The following is a 14,526-nucleotide window of genomic DNA, read 5'->3' on the forward strand; positions in this document are numbered from 1 at the left end:
AAAAAAAAAAAAAAAATTCCAATAAAAATCTGAAATTTTGAAACACCATTTTTTCGTTTAAAAACTGTATTTTGACACAGAAACTGAAATTTTCATTTTTGACACGAAACGGCATTTCAGGAACAGAAACGATACCAAATGGAGCCCAAGTCTCGACTCCAGAGGGTATTTATAAATCTGCTGATATTTAGCAAAAAAAATCCATATGGATATTTCTATCAATACATGGGGCCATGGGCATCCCTCAGCTTCCAATCTGACAGTTGACAGCTCGACAGCAACCCTCCTCACTTTTTTTTTTTTTAAACATTATCCATTCAATTTTGCTTAATTTTATTTTGTGCTCTGTTTCCACCTCCTAGAGTTGTAGATGGAGGGAAGGAATTCAGGCTATCAACTTTGGGGTTCGAAGTTGTCGAAATTCTACCATGGACGCAGTAATGCCTCAAATAAGTTTGCTTTAATCTTGTTTTCTCTACTGTTCCGGCCCTTTTGAATCGTAGCTTCTCGAGATTCACAAACTCTGTAGATTTGAGTTTTACCTTGTTGGCTTGTGCCATGAACCAAATTACCGACTGGGTTTGTTCTTAATGCATTGGAAACTATCGGAAATCCTTTTTTGGCTGCCTCTGTTATACTGCTACTGAAGTCCATATGAATTGTTCTTCCAATAGAATTAACAAATTATTGTACCCGTTTCTTATAAATTTCTGTTTTTTTTTTCCTTCTATTTTTTGTTGGAACCCTGCTTTCTGTACTACTAACCTGATTTCATGGTACATCAGCTGAAGTTTGACACCCACCCTGGTCATTATTTGACGATTGCAACCAGTGGAGGCCTAAATCAACAAAGGACTGGGGTAAGATTTTGAGTCCTGAGTCTGCTTCATTAGCTTTAATTTATTGATGGTATGGTTTTGTGTGCTTCAAATGTATGCTTCCTTTTCTGTGTGAAGGAACCCAGAATTGTTTCAGTGTCTACTCTTTAAGTCTATTGAAAATCTATTACACTATCCAACACTGCACTAGGTATCTGATCATCTCTTTTGGTGTCTGACATAAACGAGCTTAAAGTCTTGATATACTGAACAGTGGCACAGGTGACATAAAAATGACTAATTAGTTTCTGAGTTTATTGTTCTTTACAGGTAAAAGAGCAACATATCAGCTTTCAGATCAAAACCAGTGTTTGCCAACACCAAAGATAACTCTTGATGCTCCTTTCTGGTTGTTGTTGATTCTTTGCATGTGGACTTGCTGGTTTTCTTGACCAATTTTCAAAATTTTTATCTCATGAAATGAAAATTTTAGTTTTCACCAATTAAAGAGAAAGAAATATATATATATATATATATATATAAAATATGTAAAGAAGAAAACATTTGTTTTTAGATTTGTCATAAAATTGTACCAATTTGTTCTGATTTGAGCTTGTTGTTCAAGATTAAAGGTTTTTAAAAACCATTCACGTTTTTCTTTGTTCTTTTGAGACTCAAAATCAGTTCGAAGTAAAGGTTTGTCAATTTGATAATTGGTTTCTACTTGAATCATGTAGAGTCCACCATTTTTGGGGTCTTTAGGAGGAGGAGGTGGTTCAACCTCAGATTGGGTAGGAGACCTTTGATCATGGGTTTCGGAAGGAGTTGTTTCAGGAACAGTAGAAGTGGCTTCGTATGTTCCATGGACAATATGTTGATTATTTTGAACTCCAACAAGGTTAGTGAAAGGTGGAGTTGTCCTGGTTTGGGAAACCCATTGGTTTAGGTCAGAAGAAGTCGATGCCTCAGAGCATGACCTTCTGGAGCCTTGGTAAACCGAAGGAGTTGTTTGTCTGTTGAACCTAATGGCAACTAATCCGTCTGAATCCTGGGAAATAGAACGGATACTTGTGTTTGAGACTTGTGGGGGAATATTTATAGTTTGTTCTACGGTCTTGACTGTTTCGAGTCCGAACCAGTCTCGATCATAGAGATCATTTCTTGAAATTTTTGGCATATCCCAACTTCGAAGTCGTCGGTTAATTCTTGAGGTTTGTTCATCATAATCAAGCACATTAGAACTTGTGCTTGTCTCACCTGCCGATCTCATCGACATGGAGCGGGGTAATCGACTCATAATTTGAGAATGATATTGGCTTTTGAGTTTGGAACCTTGTGCCGTTTGAAGAGGTTTGGCTTGGGTAGTTTGGAGGCTAGAACTAGCCTTATTTGTGGGTTGGATGGATCCTGCAGTAGAGCCAACTACTACAGCATGGGAATAAGGAGTTTTTGTGGTAGCCATTTGGGTTTGGCTACGGGTAATAATGAGATAATAGCTTCTCCTTTTAAAATTGCTGAAAAGGAAGATACAAACCGAAGACAAATTGAACAATTAAACTTCACAAACTTAAGTCTTCAAACCATTGGGAATCAACTTTCAAGAGTTGAAAACCTTGTCCAAACCAAACCTGTAGCCTCCTCATCCTTAACACCGGCTCCGGTTCCAACTTCTGTTTCTTTGTTCAAACCATATAATATTCCCCTAAAACAACAACTCGCCCTTAACAAATCTTTTGTTTTAGATCAAATTAACCAACGTTTGACTATCCTTAATGCTGCTGAAGCACATGTAAGTGATCCTCAAACACCCATCCAAAACCAGCCCTTAGATGAGCCATCGGTTGAATCAAACAATAGAGGTGTCCGCAACATCATAGGTTGTTCTTCAGATACTTCCTCAAGTTCTGAAGAAGAGGACTTCCCTAAAATTAACCAAATTGGTCAAAGTTCAAACCAACATCCGGTTTTCCCTGACCTCCAAATTGAAGCTAGAGGAACTGCTCCTCAGGCTTCCTACCAAAGTGGTATCATCTATGAATGGAACATAGATGGTCTGTCCGAGCATAATCTCATGAACAAACTCCAAGAAATGACCATGGTTAGCAACGCACACCGTATCAAGAATACACCTGATAGTGCTGTGGCTACCTTGCTTGTTTCCGGCTTCACTGGCCAACTCAAAGGTTGGTGGGATTATGTCCTGACTGATGTCCAAAAAACAGAAATTTTAATGGCTGTTCGAATCACACCTGATGGTGTTCCCCTTCTTGATGGAGAAGGCATTCTTATTGAAGATGCTGTTAATACCCTTATTTTCAGCATTGCAAATTATTTTCTAGGAAACCCTTCTCGTCTTAAAGATAGAACAGCTGAACAATTATCAAACCTTAGATGTAAAAAATTACATGATTTCAAATGGTACAAAGACACTTTCTTAACCAAAGTTTTAACCAGACCTGATGCAAACCTCCCCTGTTGGAAAGAAAAATTCCTTACAGGTTTACCAACTCTGTTTTCTGAAAAAATCAAACAACGCCTTAGGAAAGAAAATGATGGGATCATTCCCTATGACCAAATGTCCTATGGACAAATTATTAGTCTAATTCATGAAGAGGGCCTTGCTCTCTGCACTGACATTAGATTAAAGAAACAAATCCATAAAGAAAACAAGTTTTACAAACGTGAGTTAGGAGGATTCTGCGAACAATTCGGGTTTCCACCTCTCAGACCTCCATCTAAACACAAACACAAATCTTCTCGCAAATATTATAAAAACTTTCATAAATCCAAAAAATATGTGTCTAACAGGCCATTTACTACCCCTGAGTTTTACCAGAAGACTCCTTCAAAGCCAAAATATAACAAATATAGAAAACCTTTCAAGGCACCTAAAAATTTTAAGAATCAAAATCCAGATAAAACCACACAAGGATGTTTCAAATGTGGTAAACCTGGTCATATCGCCAAATTTTGTAGAGTTACAAATAAAATCAATTCTTTACAAATTTCTGAGCAAGACAAAACCCAAATCCTTGCTCTATTCCAAGAAACTTCTTCATCTTCTTCTGAAGATGAAAGTCATAAACTTAACCAAATTCAAGCCTCTGAACATAATTCTTCCAGTTCTTCCAATAATGAGAATTTTCAAGCATGTAATTGTGATTCTTGTATTATTGGTCTTAGCTGTGATGATTGTGTTCCCAAATCTGTCCGGATGCTTCGTGCATCTCCAAATTCAAACATTTTTTATTATATTGATAGCTTAGCAGACCCAGAACAAAAGAAGGCCTGCCTTGAGCACCTCAGAAATAATGTTTCTACTCAAAACTCTCCTCAACCTTACAACCTTCATCAAATTATGCAAAAATTTGATAAAGTATCAAAACCAACTATCCCTGATCACTCTGGACGAATCAAATCCCTTGAAACTACAACTGCATCTCTGCAGTATGAAATAAAACAAATTAAGCAACAAATAGCCCTATTAAATAGACATCAAAACCAACAGGCTTCAACCTCAAACAATGAACCATTAATAAACCCCTTTGCAACTCAAGAGCTCGTTGAACCAAATTCAACAATCCCTGGTTTTGTGGCTACCATAACCTGTCAAAATTGGTATGTTCGCATAACCTTAGTTATCAATGCTTCATTCAAATTTTCTGCTATTGCCTTAGTTGATTCTGGTGCAAATGCCAACTGCATCAACGAAGGTGCTATTCCAACTCAATTCTATGAACGAACTACCCAACGCCTTAACACAGCAAATGGATCTGGGCTGAATGTCCAATACAAACTTTCAAACACCCATGTTTGTAACCAAGGTCTTTGCCTTCCCCAAACTTTCATCCTGGCTAAGGATCTTGACCAAACCATAATCCTTGGTCAACCATTCTTAGAAAAAATTAAACCATTCAAAATAACCCAAGATGGAATTTCTACTAAGTTTCAAGGACAAAAAATTGTCTTTCCATTCTTACAAGCCCAAAACTCTAATGACCAAAGCATTAGAAAAATTAAACAATTAAATTTTCTCAAAACAGAGCTTCTCTTTGAAAGAATCTCTGATCATCTTAAAAACCCCAAAACTATCCAACAGATTAATCAAATTAAAACAAAATTTGAAACCAATCTTTGTTCTGATGTTCCTGATGCCTTTTGGCATCGAAAGCAGCACATGGTTACCCTACCTTATGCTACTGGGTTCTCAGATCTTCAAATCCCCACTAAGGCACGGCCAGCTCAAATGAATCAAACCCTTCTCGAAACTTGCAAAGAAGAGATCAATGATCTCTTAGCCAAAAAACTCATCCGACCTAGTACCTCACCTTGGAGTTGCACAGCCTTCTATGTCAATAAGGCTGCTGAAATTGAAAGAGGTACTCCTCGGCTAGTAGTTAATTACAAACCCTTAAATGATGCCCTCCAATGGGTCAGATATCCTATCCCAAATCAAAAGGACCTTTTACAAAGAATTTACCAAGCAAAAATTTTTTCCAAATTCGATATGAAGTCTGGTTTCTGGCAGATCCAAATCCATGATCAGGATCGCTATAAAACCGCCTTCACAACACCCTTTGGCCTATATGAATGGAACGTAATGCCATTCGGCCTCAAAAATGCCCCAAGTGAATTTCAGAAAATAATATCTTTTATTTCAGTTTATGGTTTATTTCTTTACATTGTTTATTTTAACTCAAGCAAATTTAGTTTGAAGAGGTCTTCTTTGCATGGCTTTTCATGATATTGGCTTTTGAGTTTGGAACCCTGTGCTGTTTGAAGAGGTTTGGCTTGTGTAGTTTGGAGGCTGGAACTAGCCTTGTTTGTGGGTTGGATGGGTCCTGCAGTAGAGCCTACTACCACAGCATGGGAATAAGGTGTTTTGGTGGTAGCCATTTGGGTCTGGCTACGGGTAACAATTTGGTGTGATGGTGCAGCAGATGCAGCCGTAGCACCATAGCTAGATTTGGTTTTGACAACAGAATTTGAGGAAGTGGACTCCTTAGGGGGAGCCATCCTGATAAGGTTAATTTGAGGAGTCTGGCCTTGTAAGAATTCACGGGTAAGAAAGTCAGGGACAGAATTGGATTCTCCTTTAATATATTCTATTTGAAATTCAAAAATTGATAATAAAGCTTGCCATCGGGCAAAAATTTGTTTTGATGCAAGATTTGAAACATCATTTTGTAAAACATATTTAGCTGCGCTACAATCAACACGAACTAAAAATGGTTTATTTAATAATGTATTTTGAAATTTTTGAATGCAGAGAACAATTGATAAAATCTCTTTTTTGATGGTACTGTAATTCTTTTGAGCAGAATTCCAAATACCAGAAGTAAATTGGACTAATTGTTCTTTATTATTATCAGGGAGTCTTTGTTTAAGAATTCCTATATATATATATATATATATAATATATATATATATATATATTTAGACTGAGCTCAACTCAATTCTACTAAATCCTTTTCCCAACTAAATGGGATTCACTACATGAATCCACTTCACCATTCAACCCTGTTTAAAGCCATATCTATTGTTAAACCTGAAGGCTTCCATATATTTTCTTCACTATTTTACCCTTGGAAATCTTTGGCCTACCCCTAGTTTAGTTCCTCTAAATTGCAGACTTCACTCATACTTACCAGTGTATTCAACATCCTAAAGTAATATCCTTAGACCTGCTGCTAAATTAACCAAAAGGTGGTATTCTAACATCAAGTAGTTTTGTTTCATAAGAGTTTTATTTGTTGATGAGGTGCCTTTTGCCGAATTCATTCTCAAATGAGAAATTTGAACAATATAGAATGGAGGAATGCTAGGGATAGACACTCAAAAAACACAACAGAACACAACACAGCACACTCATAATATATATAAATGTAGTGCATTTGTATTGAAGCTCCTTTCTGCTCCATCCATTACAACTGTTTTGTACTATTTCAATGGAGCAAAACAGTAAAAGATTCAGTGTAGCATCTGGAACAAAGAAGTGAGTAATTTTGTTATGAATTATATTTGAATGAAGAATAGGAAAGGAATTTTGTCTTGTTAATCTTCTTATGCTCTTAACCAAATCAATGCCCTGGGTATACTCCAATAGCAGTAAGCTTTAATCTTATTTGATAGGGAGCGAAAACAATTGGTGAGGTTCAAAATCGAGCTGTGGGTTCTCAATGTACCCCAAACAGTTGCATTGTTCTCCTTGCAAAACACAAAATGAATGCTATCAAGGCCCTTCAGAGCTACTTTCCCAACAAATGTGCCTTTATCCATATGAGAAAACTGCACCCCAAGAGAAGCTTGCATCTCTCATTCTGCAACTCCAATGACACTGGTTCTGAGTCTTCACCACCTGAGGGAGATTTGAAAAAGCAAGAATTGTTGGCCAAAATTGCTATGCTTCAAACCCAGAAGGTCAGACTCACCGACTATTTAGATGAGCGGTCTGCGTATCTGACCCAATTTGCCGAAGATGCTAATGCTGAGTTTGATGAGATTGGAGAAAATGCGCTCAAGGAACTTGATGAAGCAGAGGCCAGGGTCTGTTTCTCTTCCTTTTCCAATAGCATTTGTTTCTCTTCCTTTCGACTGATGAGTTGGTCTATCTTTTGTGATTAGCAGATAATGGAGAATCTAGAGAGCTGGGTGCAGGCCTTTGAGGAAAGTGCAGAATTGAATAAACAGGAAATTGAGAAAACTGAGAGGGAGTTAGTGGAGTTCAAAGGTCAAATAGAGGAGGGCCGGAATGAAGGACTGTTCTTCAAGAACCTGAGGGAGGGGGCACCTGGAGAGCAAGCTGAAGGTAAAGAAGAAATTGAAAAGATTAAAGAAGTTAATAAAGAGAATGCCGGATCAAAAATTAGGAGGAACATTTACCTTGCTTTAATTGCCTTGCTCAGCATTGGGATTGCCAATGCCTTGATCTCTTCTTCGTATGATTTGCGAAAAGTTGCTATTTTGGGGGTTATTCTAGTGGGTTTGTTGGCTCAATTCATCTATGAGCACAGACAATATCAACAAAAATAGAAGCGAAAGAGGAAGAACGAAAATGATGGTGAGAACTGTGAAGAAACAATTACTCTCATATGTTTCTTGCTACAATGTTAAGACAGCAGGACCATCATTGATGAATAGAGCATTATACGAGAGAGCTGAATTGATTCATGCTCATCAAGGATGTGCTGTACATTAAGGCACTTTGCTTTTGCATAATCTTGATAACCATGTAAGTAACCACCATGTTGTATAGTACATCAATTTTTACTGTTAAATTGACAGAAAGAGAGGTAGTGAGGCATAGAACCCATACTTCGATCTTTTCATTTTACTCATTTTCCTGCAAAAGAAAACTGGTAGGCACATTCTGTGGTTACCATTCTGCAATCTCCAATTTCTTAACAAATATAGTTTAGTCTACTACTTTTTCTATCAATAGACTTTGTAGGAAGATATATCTGACAAAAATGCCACTGGGAAATACTGGTAGATCAAAGCCCATGAGAGTCTTGTGAACATCCAAGGTACTTGGTTCTCTAGTTGAAAAACAGGAATAGGTATGAGGTGCTTCTAGACAGATTTCCTTGCAATTGGTTTTGAATTTGGAAATCATACTGTAAAAGGAAATGAAGATCAACAGCAAATAGATACTAGCTTCTTAAGCAGTCATTTGAACTGAAAACGAAATATGAGTTCTTTCGACCCAAAAAGAGCAACAACGAGCTCATACTATATTGAGAAAGTTTCTCTACACCGTCTGTGAAGAATGTCTGAAATGGCCTTTCCATTGTTCTAGGAGTTTTATCAAGATATCGTAGTGGTTTCCAACTCAAAAGCCTAAGCTTCGGGGTGAAGAGGGTCTTCAAGGTGATAAGCCCAGTGACAATGAAGTACCTGACCAATGTGGGTTTACTGCATCAAGTCCCTCTAGTTTTAGGCAATAGGCCTTCACATAACTGGTGCATGGACAACCCGCTCATCAGGGAAGGGAGAGATTAGTCCATCATGACATTATCACTTCCATCCACCGAAAATGATGGATAAAGATGTTCTTCTCTGGATAAAGATATTCTCCTCTCACTTTTGATGAAAGAAATCTCCGTCCAGAAAAGGAAAATCGTTATAGTGAGCAAGTTAATCTGGATATAGAAACTAGAGATTTTTTTGGTAAACAGGATAACAGGATCTCACACCACACAATACATCAAGAAGGTATAAAACAATCTGATAAGGGTATTTCAGTAAATTACAATAGGGGAAACTGCCCGGATTTCGGATTTCGGATTCCGGATTCCGGATTCCGGATTCCATTTTCCTGATTCCGGATCTTATGGGTCGTCTAGCTTTCTTCACTACCCGATGAAGAGATAGCAGGAAATAAGTCTGGCCATATTACAAGCTGCGTCCTTTTCTGGTTTTCTTCGTATCGTTCTCATCTGGAGGGACCGTTTTGATCATTTTTTGCGTTTAGGATATCCAATCTGATGTGGGTTTCTGGGCATTCGATCTATACGAGTAGTAAGTTTGATCAAGAGGATTCATGCCGGAAGCACCCGGGCCAAGCTGGTACCTTTTTAACGCATATAAAGGAAGGAGTTGAAATTGCTTCCAAAGATGAAGGACCTTTACTTTTGGTAGTTGACATAAAATCTTTGGTTTATTTAATTTTTTTTGGATGTTTATATTACGCAATATTTCTTATGGATTTGATATATTTTCTGGATTATTTAGTTTCCTATTTTAGTTTTTGGGTTTCTATTTTGATGCACGAGAGTTTTCTTTAAATATGACAATGTAATACTATAGAGATTATATTGAGTAGCTGAAGTGTTACCTGCGTGTGGTGTTTGCAGTAGTGCTCTTCTCTTACTTTCTCTCTTTCTCACTCTTCTCCTCTTCCTCAAGGTACGAAATCTTCTTCCTTTCTCTGGCTCTTCCTCAGTTCTAACTGCTCTTTATTTTCCTCTTCTTACCCTGTTCTGTAACTGATGATAATAGTCGCTTCGAATTCTCAAGTGCGAAGTTGATTTAATCTGAAATTTCTGGAATTGAGTTATTTTCCAACAGAGATTGAAACAATTTTTGATAGAATTTATTGGCCTCAAAAATCCTCCCTTTGGTGGAGTATCCAACAGAGATTGAAACAATTTTTGACAGCATTTATTACCTCCCTGGTTGATTATTGGGACTGGTTCTAATTGCTTTCATATGGGTTCTTTGTTGCTACCTTCTACCTGAAATTTAAGGCCAAACCATGGCCATATGAGTAGGATTCCAGCACCTGAACCCAAATCCTGTTTTCCTTCCTTTTCTGTTGGAGTTCTAGAGGTTGCAGACAACCACCTTCTTTTCCCTCCCTACGGATATTAGCTTTTAATTTGGTTTCCTGTTTTGCCCTGCCCTTTGGCCCTTTTATCTCTTATATCCTTATTTTATTTTTAATTTCAAGTTTGCCCATTCCAGTAATAGGAGATACCCACTCATCTGTGTTTTGAACTTCTTTAATTCTCTTGTTAGTGACATATTTTGAGTTTGGGTGGGCAGCGATCAGTTTGATGATATCCATTTTCCTAAAACCTTAACTGCACAATTTTCTAACTTTTTTGGATTTTTATTTTGGTTGTTCATGTAGGGTTACAGACCCTTTATGGTCCATTTTTGGAGAGAGCTTCTTGGTGTCTTTTCTCAAATTTCACAAAATGGAAGGAGGTATTCCAAGAACAGACAAAACAGAATTTAGAGAATGTTGTCTTACAACTTGGAAACAACCTTATATTATGCAACTTGCTTTATCTGCTGGCATTGGAGGGCTTCTCTTTGGTTATGATACAGGTATGTATTTTTTTTTTTGGTCAATGCCTTCCTACCATTAAGAGAATTTTTAGAGCAATATGATACATGCACTTTTCTTGTTAATTTTTTTCTATTAAGTGGTTAGCTTCATTAGATATTTTGAATCTGTGGACATCCTATTTGGTAAGTGATTCATATATATTTTTACAAATTTGATGGATTAAGTTCAAATTCGTGAACACAATCCTTTGGGGTGCATTATGACCTTAAAACCAAGATATGAACAGCTTGAATAAGCTTTCTTACCTTTGAAAGTGTATAGATAATCCTTTGAAGTTATAGATCCTTATTTAGACAATGTTTATCTAATATTTGAACAATGTTTTTTATGAACAAAATCATTATAAACTAAAGTCAAATCAGCTTTTGAGCAGCTTATTATTTTTTTGTTTTTGGTGCCAACTGTTAAGATGCTTGGCTATCAAATATCTAAATCTTTTAGTTCACCTAGTTTTTCAATTTTTGTTCTTTGTTTGACTGTTTTTTCCCTTTACTATTATATAGGAGTTATCTCAGGTGCCCTTCTTTATATCCGAGATGATTTTGAAGCAGTTGCCAAGAGTACAATTTACCAAGTAATTTTTTTTTCTATATTTTCTTCTCATTTTATCTTTGAATTGTAGTTGGTATTACTCCCCATTGATAATAAAATACTAATCTCTTACCTATTTAATTGCAGGAATTCATAGTAAGCACTGCAGTAGCAGGAGCTATGGTTGGTGCTGCAATTGGTGGATGGGTTAACGATTGGAAAGGTCGAAGAATATCAATCTTGGTAGCTGATGTTTTGTTTTTTATTGGTGCATTAGTCATGGCTGCCTCAATACATCCTATGATGATAATTTGTGGAAGGGTACTTGTTGGTATGGGTGTTGGAATGGCCTCCATGACTGGACCTCTTTATATTTCAGAAGCTTCTCCTGCTAGAATTAGAGGTGCCCTTGTTAGCACAAATGCATTGTTAATTACAGGGGGCCAATTTGTAGCATACCTCATTAATTTGGCTTTCACAAAGGTACATCTGAAACAATAGTACTTTGAAAATAAGGTCCTCACACTTTTTTTTTTTTTTTTTTTTTTAATCTTGTACAATAGTATCACAGTACCTCTTACTTGGACCTAGGCACCTGGAACTTGGCGTTGGATGCTTGGAGTTGCAGGGCTTCCAGCTTTGCTTCAGTTTATATTGATGTGGTCACTTCCTGAGTCCCCTAGGTGGCTCTATAGAAAGGTTAATATTCATTGTCTATCAAACAATTTTCATCCATTTGACTTTTTGTACATAATTGATGTCAAAACAAGCAAAGTTGCAAGTTATTAATAATTCCATTTCTTAAACTTCTTCGCCATTACTTCTGCTGTGTTTTACTCATGAAAACGAGTAAAAAAAAACCGTTGCTTGAATGGTGTGTTTTTTCTTACTTCCCCCAAACATGTTTCTTACTGTAAATGCTTTTTTTTTCTTATATTTCTTGAACAGGGTAGGGTAGAGGAAGCAGTGGATATTTTGAGGAAAATATATCCACCTCATGAACTTGATGATGAGGTTGAGGCCTTGCACAAATCAGTTGTAACTGAAATAGCAGAGGAAAGTTCCATTGGTGAGGTTAGCATAATTACTAGAGTTAGGAAAGCATGGAGTAATGTGGTAGTCAGAAGGGGGCTCATTGCTGGTATTGGATGTCAAGTAGCTCAACAGTTTGTGGGCATCAACACAGTCATGTACTACAGCCCAACTATAGTACAATTGGCTGGGTTTGCTTCAAATAAGACAGCCCTAGCACTCTCTCTTGTTACTTCTGGTCTTAATGCTATTGGTTCCATTGTTAGTATATTATTTGTTGATAGATATGGAAGGAGAAAATTGCTTCTTTGGAGTCTGTTTTTCATCATAGTTTGTCTTACCAGTCTTTTTGGAGTGTTCAAAGAAGCTGCTATGCATTCTCCACCTGTTACTCAAGTAGAATCTGCCCACTTTGGTGCAAATGCTACATGTCCACTTTACTCAACAGCAAGAGATGCATCAACTTGGAGCTGCATGTCCTGCATAAAAGCATCCTCTGATTGTGCATTTTGTGCCAATGGTCAAGTAAGTATTTTTTTCGTTATTTCCAGTTTTTGAATTATCTGCTCTGTCTAGAAAACATTAAACCCAAAAGATCTCCTGCTACCCATTTTCAGTTATCAATTTTTTAGTAAAGCTTCTTTGAAGTTCTAGTGTTGAATTTCTTTTTATTATGCAGAATCCTGGTGCATGTCTGGCTTTGAACCCAAGTGTAAAAAATGCATGTCATGGAGAGCACCGTGAATGGTTCACTAAAGGATGTCCAAGCAGTTTTGGGATCATAGCGGTATTCGGCTTAGGAGCATACATAATTGCTTATTCACCCGGTATGGGAAGTGTCCCTTGGATTCTAAACTCGGAGATATACCCACTGAGATATAGAGGAGTATGTGGAGGGATGGCTGCAGTTGCTAACTGGTTTTCAAACTTCGTCGTGAGCCTGACTTTCTTAACGTTGACTCAACTCCTTGGCTCAGCATATACATTTCTCTTGTTTGGATTCTTTTCATCCTGTGCTTTTGTATTCATCTACTTCTATGTACCTGAGACCAGAGGGTTGTCATTCGAGGAGGTTGAGAAGATGCTGGAACGAGGATTTAAGCCCTGGCCTTTCAATTCAAAACAAAAGAGCAGCATTAATGAAGCTCAAGGAAATCATTGATCTAATAATTTTATTTTCATTGATCTTATTAGTCACGAGTTGGAGGTTTGTCCCAATGTGATATGAGTGGTTTATAGTATCCTTTTTAATGTGTACTCCAAGTAGGATTCTTACTTAAGAGCACTTTCTATTAGTAGCTTGTTGTTCTGATTATAAATAAAGATTAGACTGACCATGATAGATCACAAGCAGAGTCCAATGTGGTTCAGCAATTTCATCCCCATCCCCTCTCTCTCTCTCTCTCTTCTCTTCTTCTTCTTCTTCCTCTGAAGGTCCTGGTTTGTTAGGCTAGATTTTGTCAAGGACTTAAATGTTATTTTTTTAACAGATCATGCTAAGCCATACTCTTGAATAGATATATATATTTCTCAGATTGGTTTTAGAATATAGTATGTGATATAGATATTTCTCAGTTTGGTGTTAGAATATAGTATGTGACTTTTTATACACTTGATGTTATGTGTTTATCAATCTTTGTGATCAATGATATGGAATTTCAGCTTACTACATTTAACCTTGTATAGCCATGAGTTCCTTCTCTTTCTCAAGAGAGTAGTACTGCATTCAACCTTGTACCCCAATCATTCCTCTTACTCTATATTGCTTTAAATATGAAAACTTCTAGCAATTGAATCCTATGTGCCTTAGGCCCTTAACTATCACAATAGGCTGCTTGTAAGATACTGTAGGCTGTAGTTATTCTACTGTTTTCAACAAAAAAGTTTTAAACTGAGGGTTAGGAATTAGAATGAGCCTTGTACATAAAAGTCTCTGCTTCTAAAATTATGCTGAAGACTTAGTATTAACCCGTCCTAATTTTGGGCGAAAATTTTGAGGCAAAATACTTTAAAAGCGTCTAACTTTCCCACGTTATTTTCAGGCGAGGTTCTTGGACTTGGAATAGCATTAAAAGTATTCTACCAAAAATTACAAGACATGGAATTTCTGGCCTTGGACTTTCATACCCCTGCAACTAGAGATTGATAATTATATAACACACCCCAAATTTTGTTTAAAAACGAATAATAAATATTGTGTTGAAGACCATAGCGAAAGAGACTATGACCAAAAAATAAATTGGTCTATATTTCGGATATGATGTATAATCTATATAATGCTAATTAATT

The 14,526-nt window shown here is 36.9% G+C and overlaps 2 protein-coding genes across 8 annotated transcripts; both read left to right on the top strand.

The window, feature by feature from the left end:
- Positions 1 to 322: 322 nt before the first annotated feature.
- On the top strand, positions 323 to 8,207 carry LOC122074531. 6 transcript variants are annotated; one of them, XM_042639398.1, is made up of 5 exons: positions 390 to 437; positions 786 to 860; positions 1,149 to 1,227; positions 6,951 to 7,364; positions 7,446 to 8,207. In XM_042639398.1, exons 4-5 carry the CDS (start codon positions 7,041 to 7,043, stop codon positions 7,848 to 7,850), a joined length of 729 nt encoding a protein of 242 aa, XP_042495332.1. In that variant the 5' UTR covers positions 390 to 437; positions 786 to 860; positions 1,149 to 1,227; positions 6,951 to 7,040; the 3' UTR covers positions 7,851 to 8,207. The 6 variants fall into 6 exon arrangements, with proteins under 6 accessions (XP_042495327.1, XP_042495328.1, XP_042495332.1 ...); XM_042639393.1 differs by lacking the exon at positions 1,149 to 1,227 and having other exon boundaries at positions 323 to 437; XM_042639394.1 differs by having other exon boundaries at positions 352 to 437; positions 786 to 1,227.
- Positions 8,208 to 9,123: 916 nt separating this feature from the next.
- LOC122074529 (inositol transporter 4-like) lies at positions 9,124 to 13,620 on the top strand. Of its 2 annotated transcripts, none has more exons than XM_042639390.1 (7): positions 9,124 to 9,454; positions 10,453 to 10,652; positions 11,178 to 11,248; positions 11,353 to 11,688; positions 11,797 to 11,904; positions 12,154 to 12,762; positions 12,917 to 13,620. In XM_042639390.1, exons 1-7 carry the CDS (start codon positions 9,435 to 9,437, stop codon positions 13,397 to 13,399), a joined length of 1,827 nt encoding a protein of 608 aa, XP_042495324.1. In that variant the 5' UTR covers positions 9,124 to 9,434; the 3' UTR covers positions 13,400 to 13,620. The 2 variants fall into 2 exon arrangements, with proteins under 2 accessions (XP_042495324.1, XP_042495325.1); XM_042639391.1 differs by lacking the exon at positions 9,124 to 9,454 and adding an exon at positions 9,493 to 9,725.
- The last annotated feature ends 906 nt before the right edge of the window (positions 13,621 to 14,526 follow it).

Source organism: Macadamia integrifolia, chromosome 3 (assembly GCF_013358625.1).
Source record: "Macadamia integrifolia cultivar HAES 741 chromosome 3, SCU_Mint_v3, whole genome shotgun sequence".
NCBI lineage: Eukaryota > Viridiplantae > Streptophyta > Magnoliopsida > Proteales > Proteaceae > Macadamia > Macadamia integrifolia.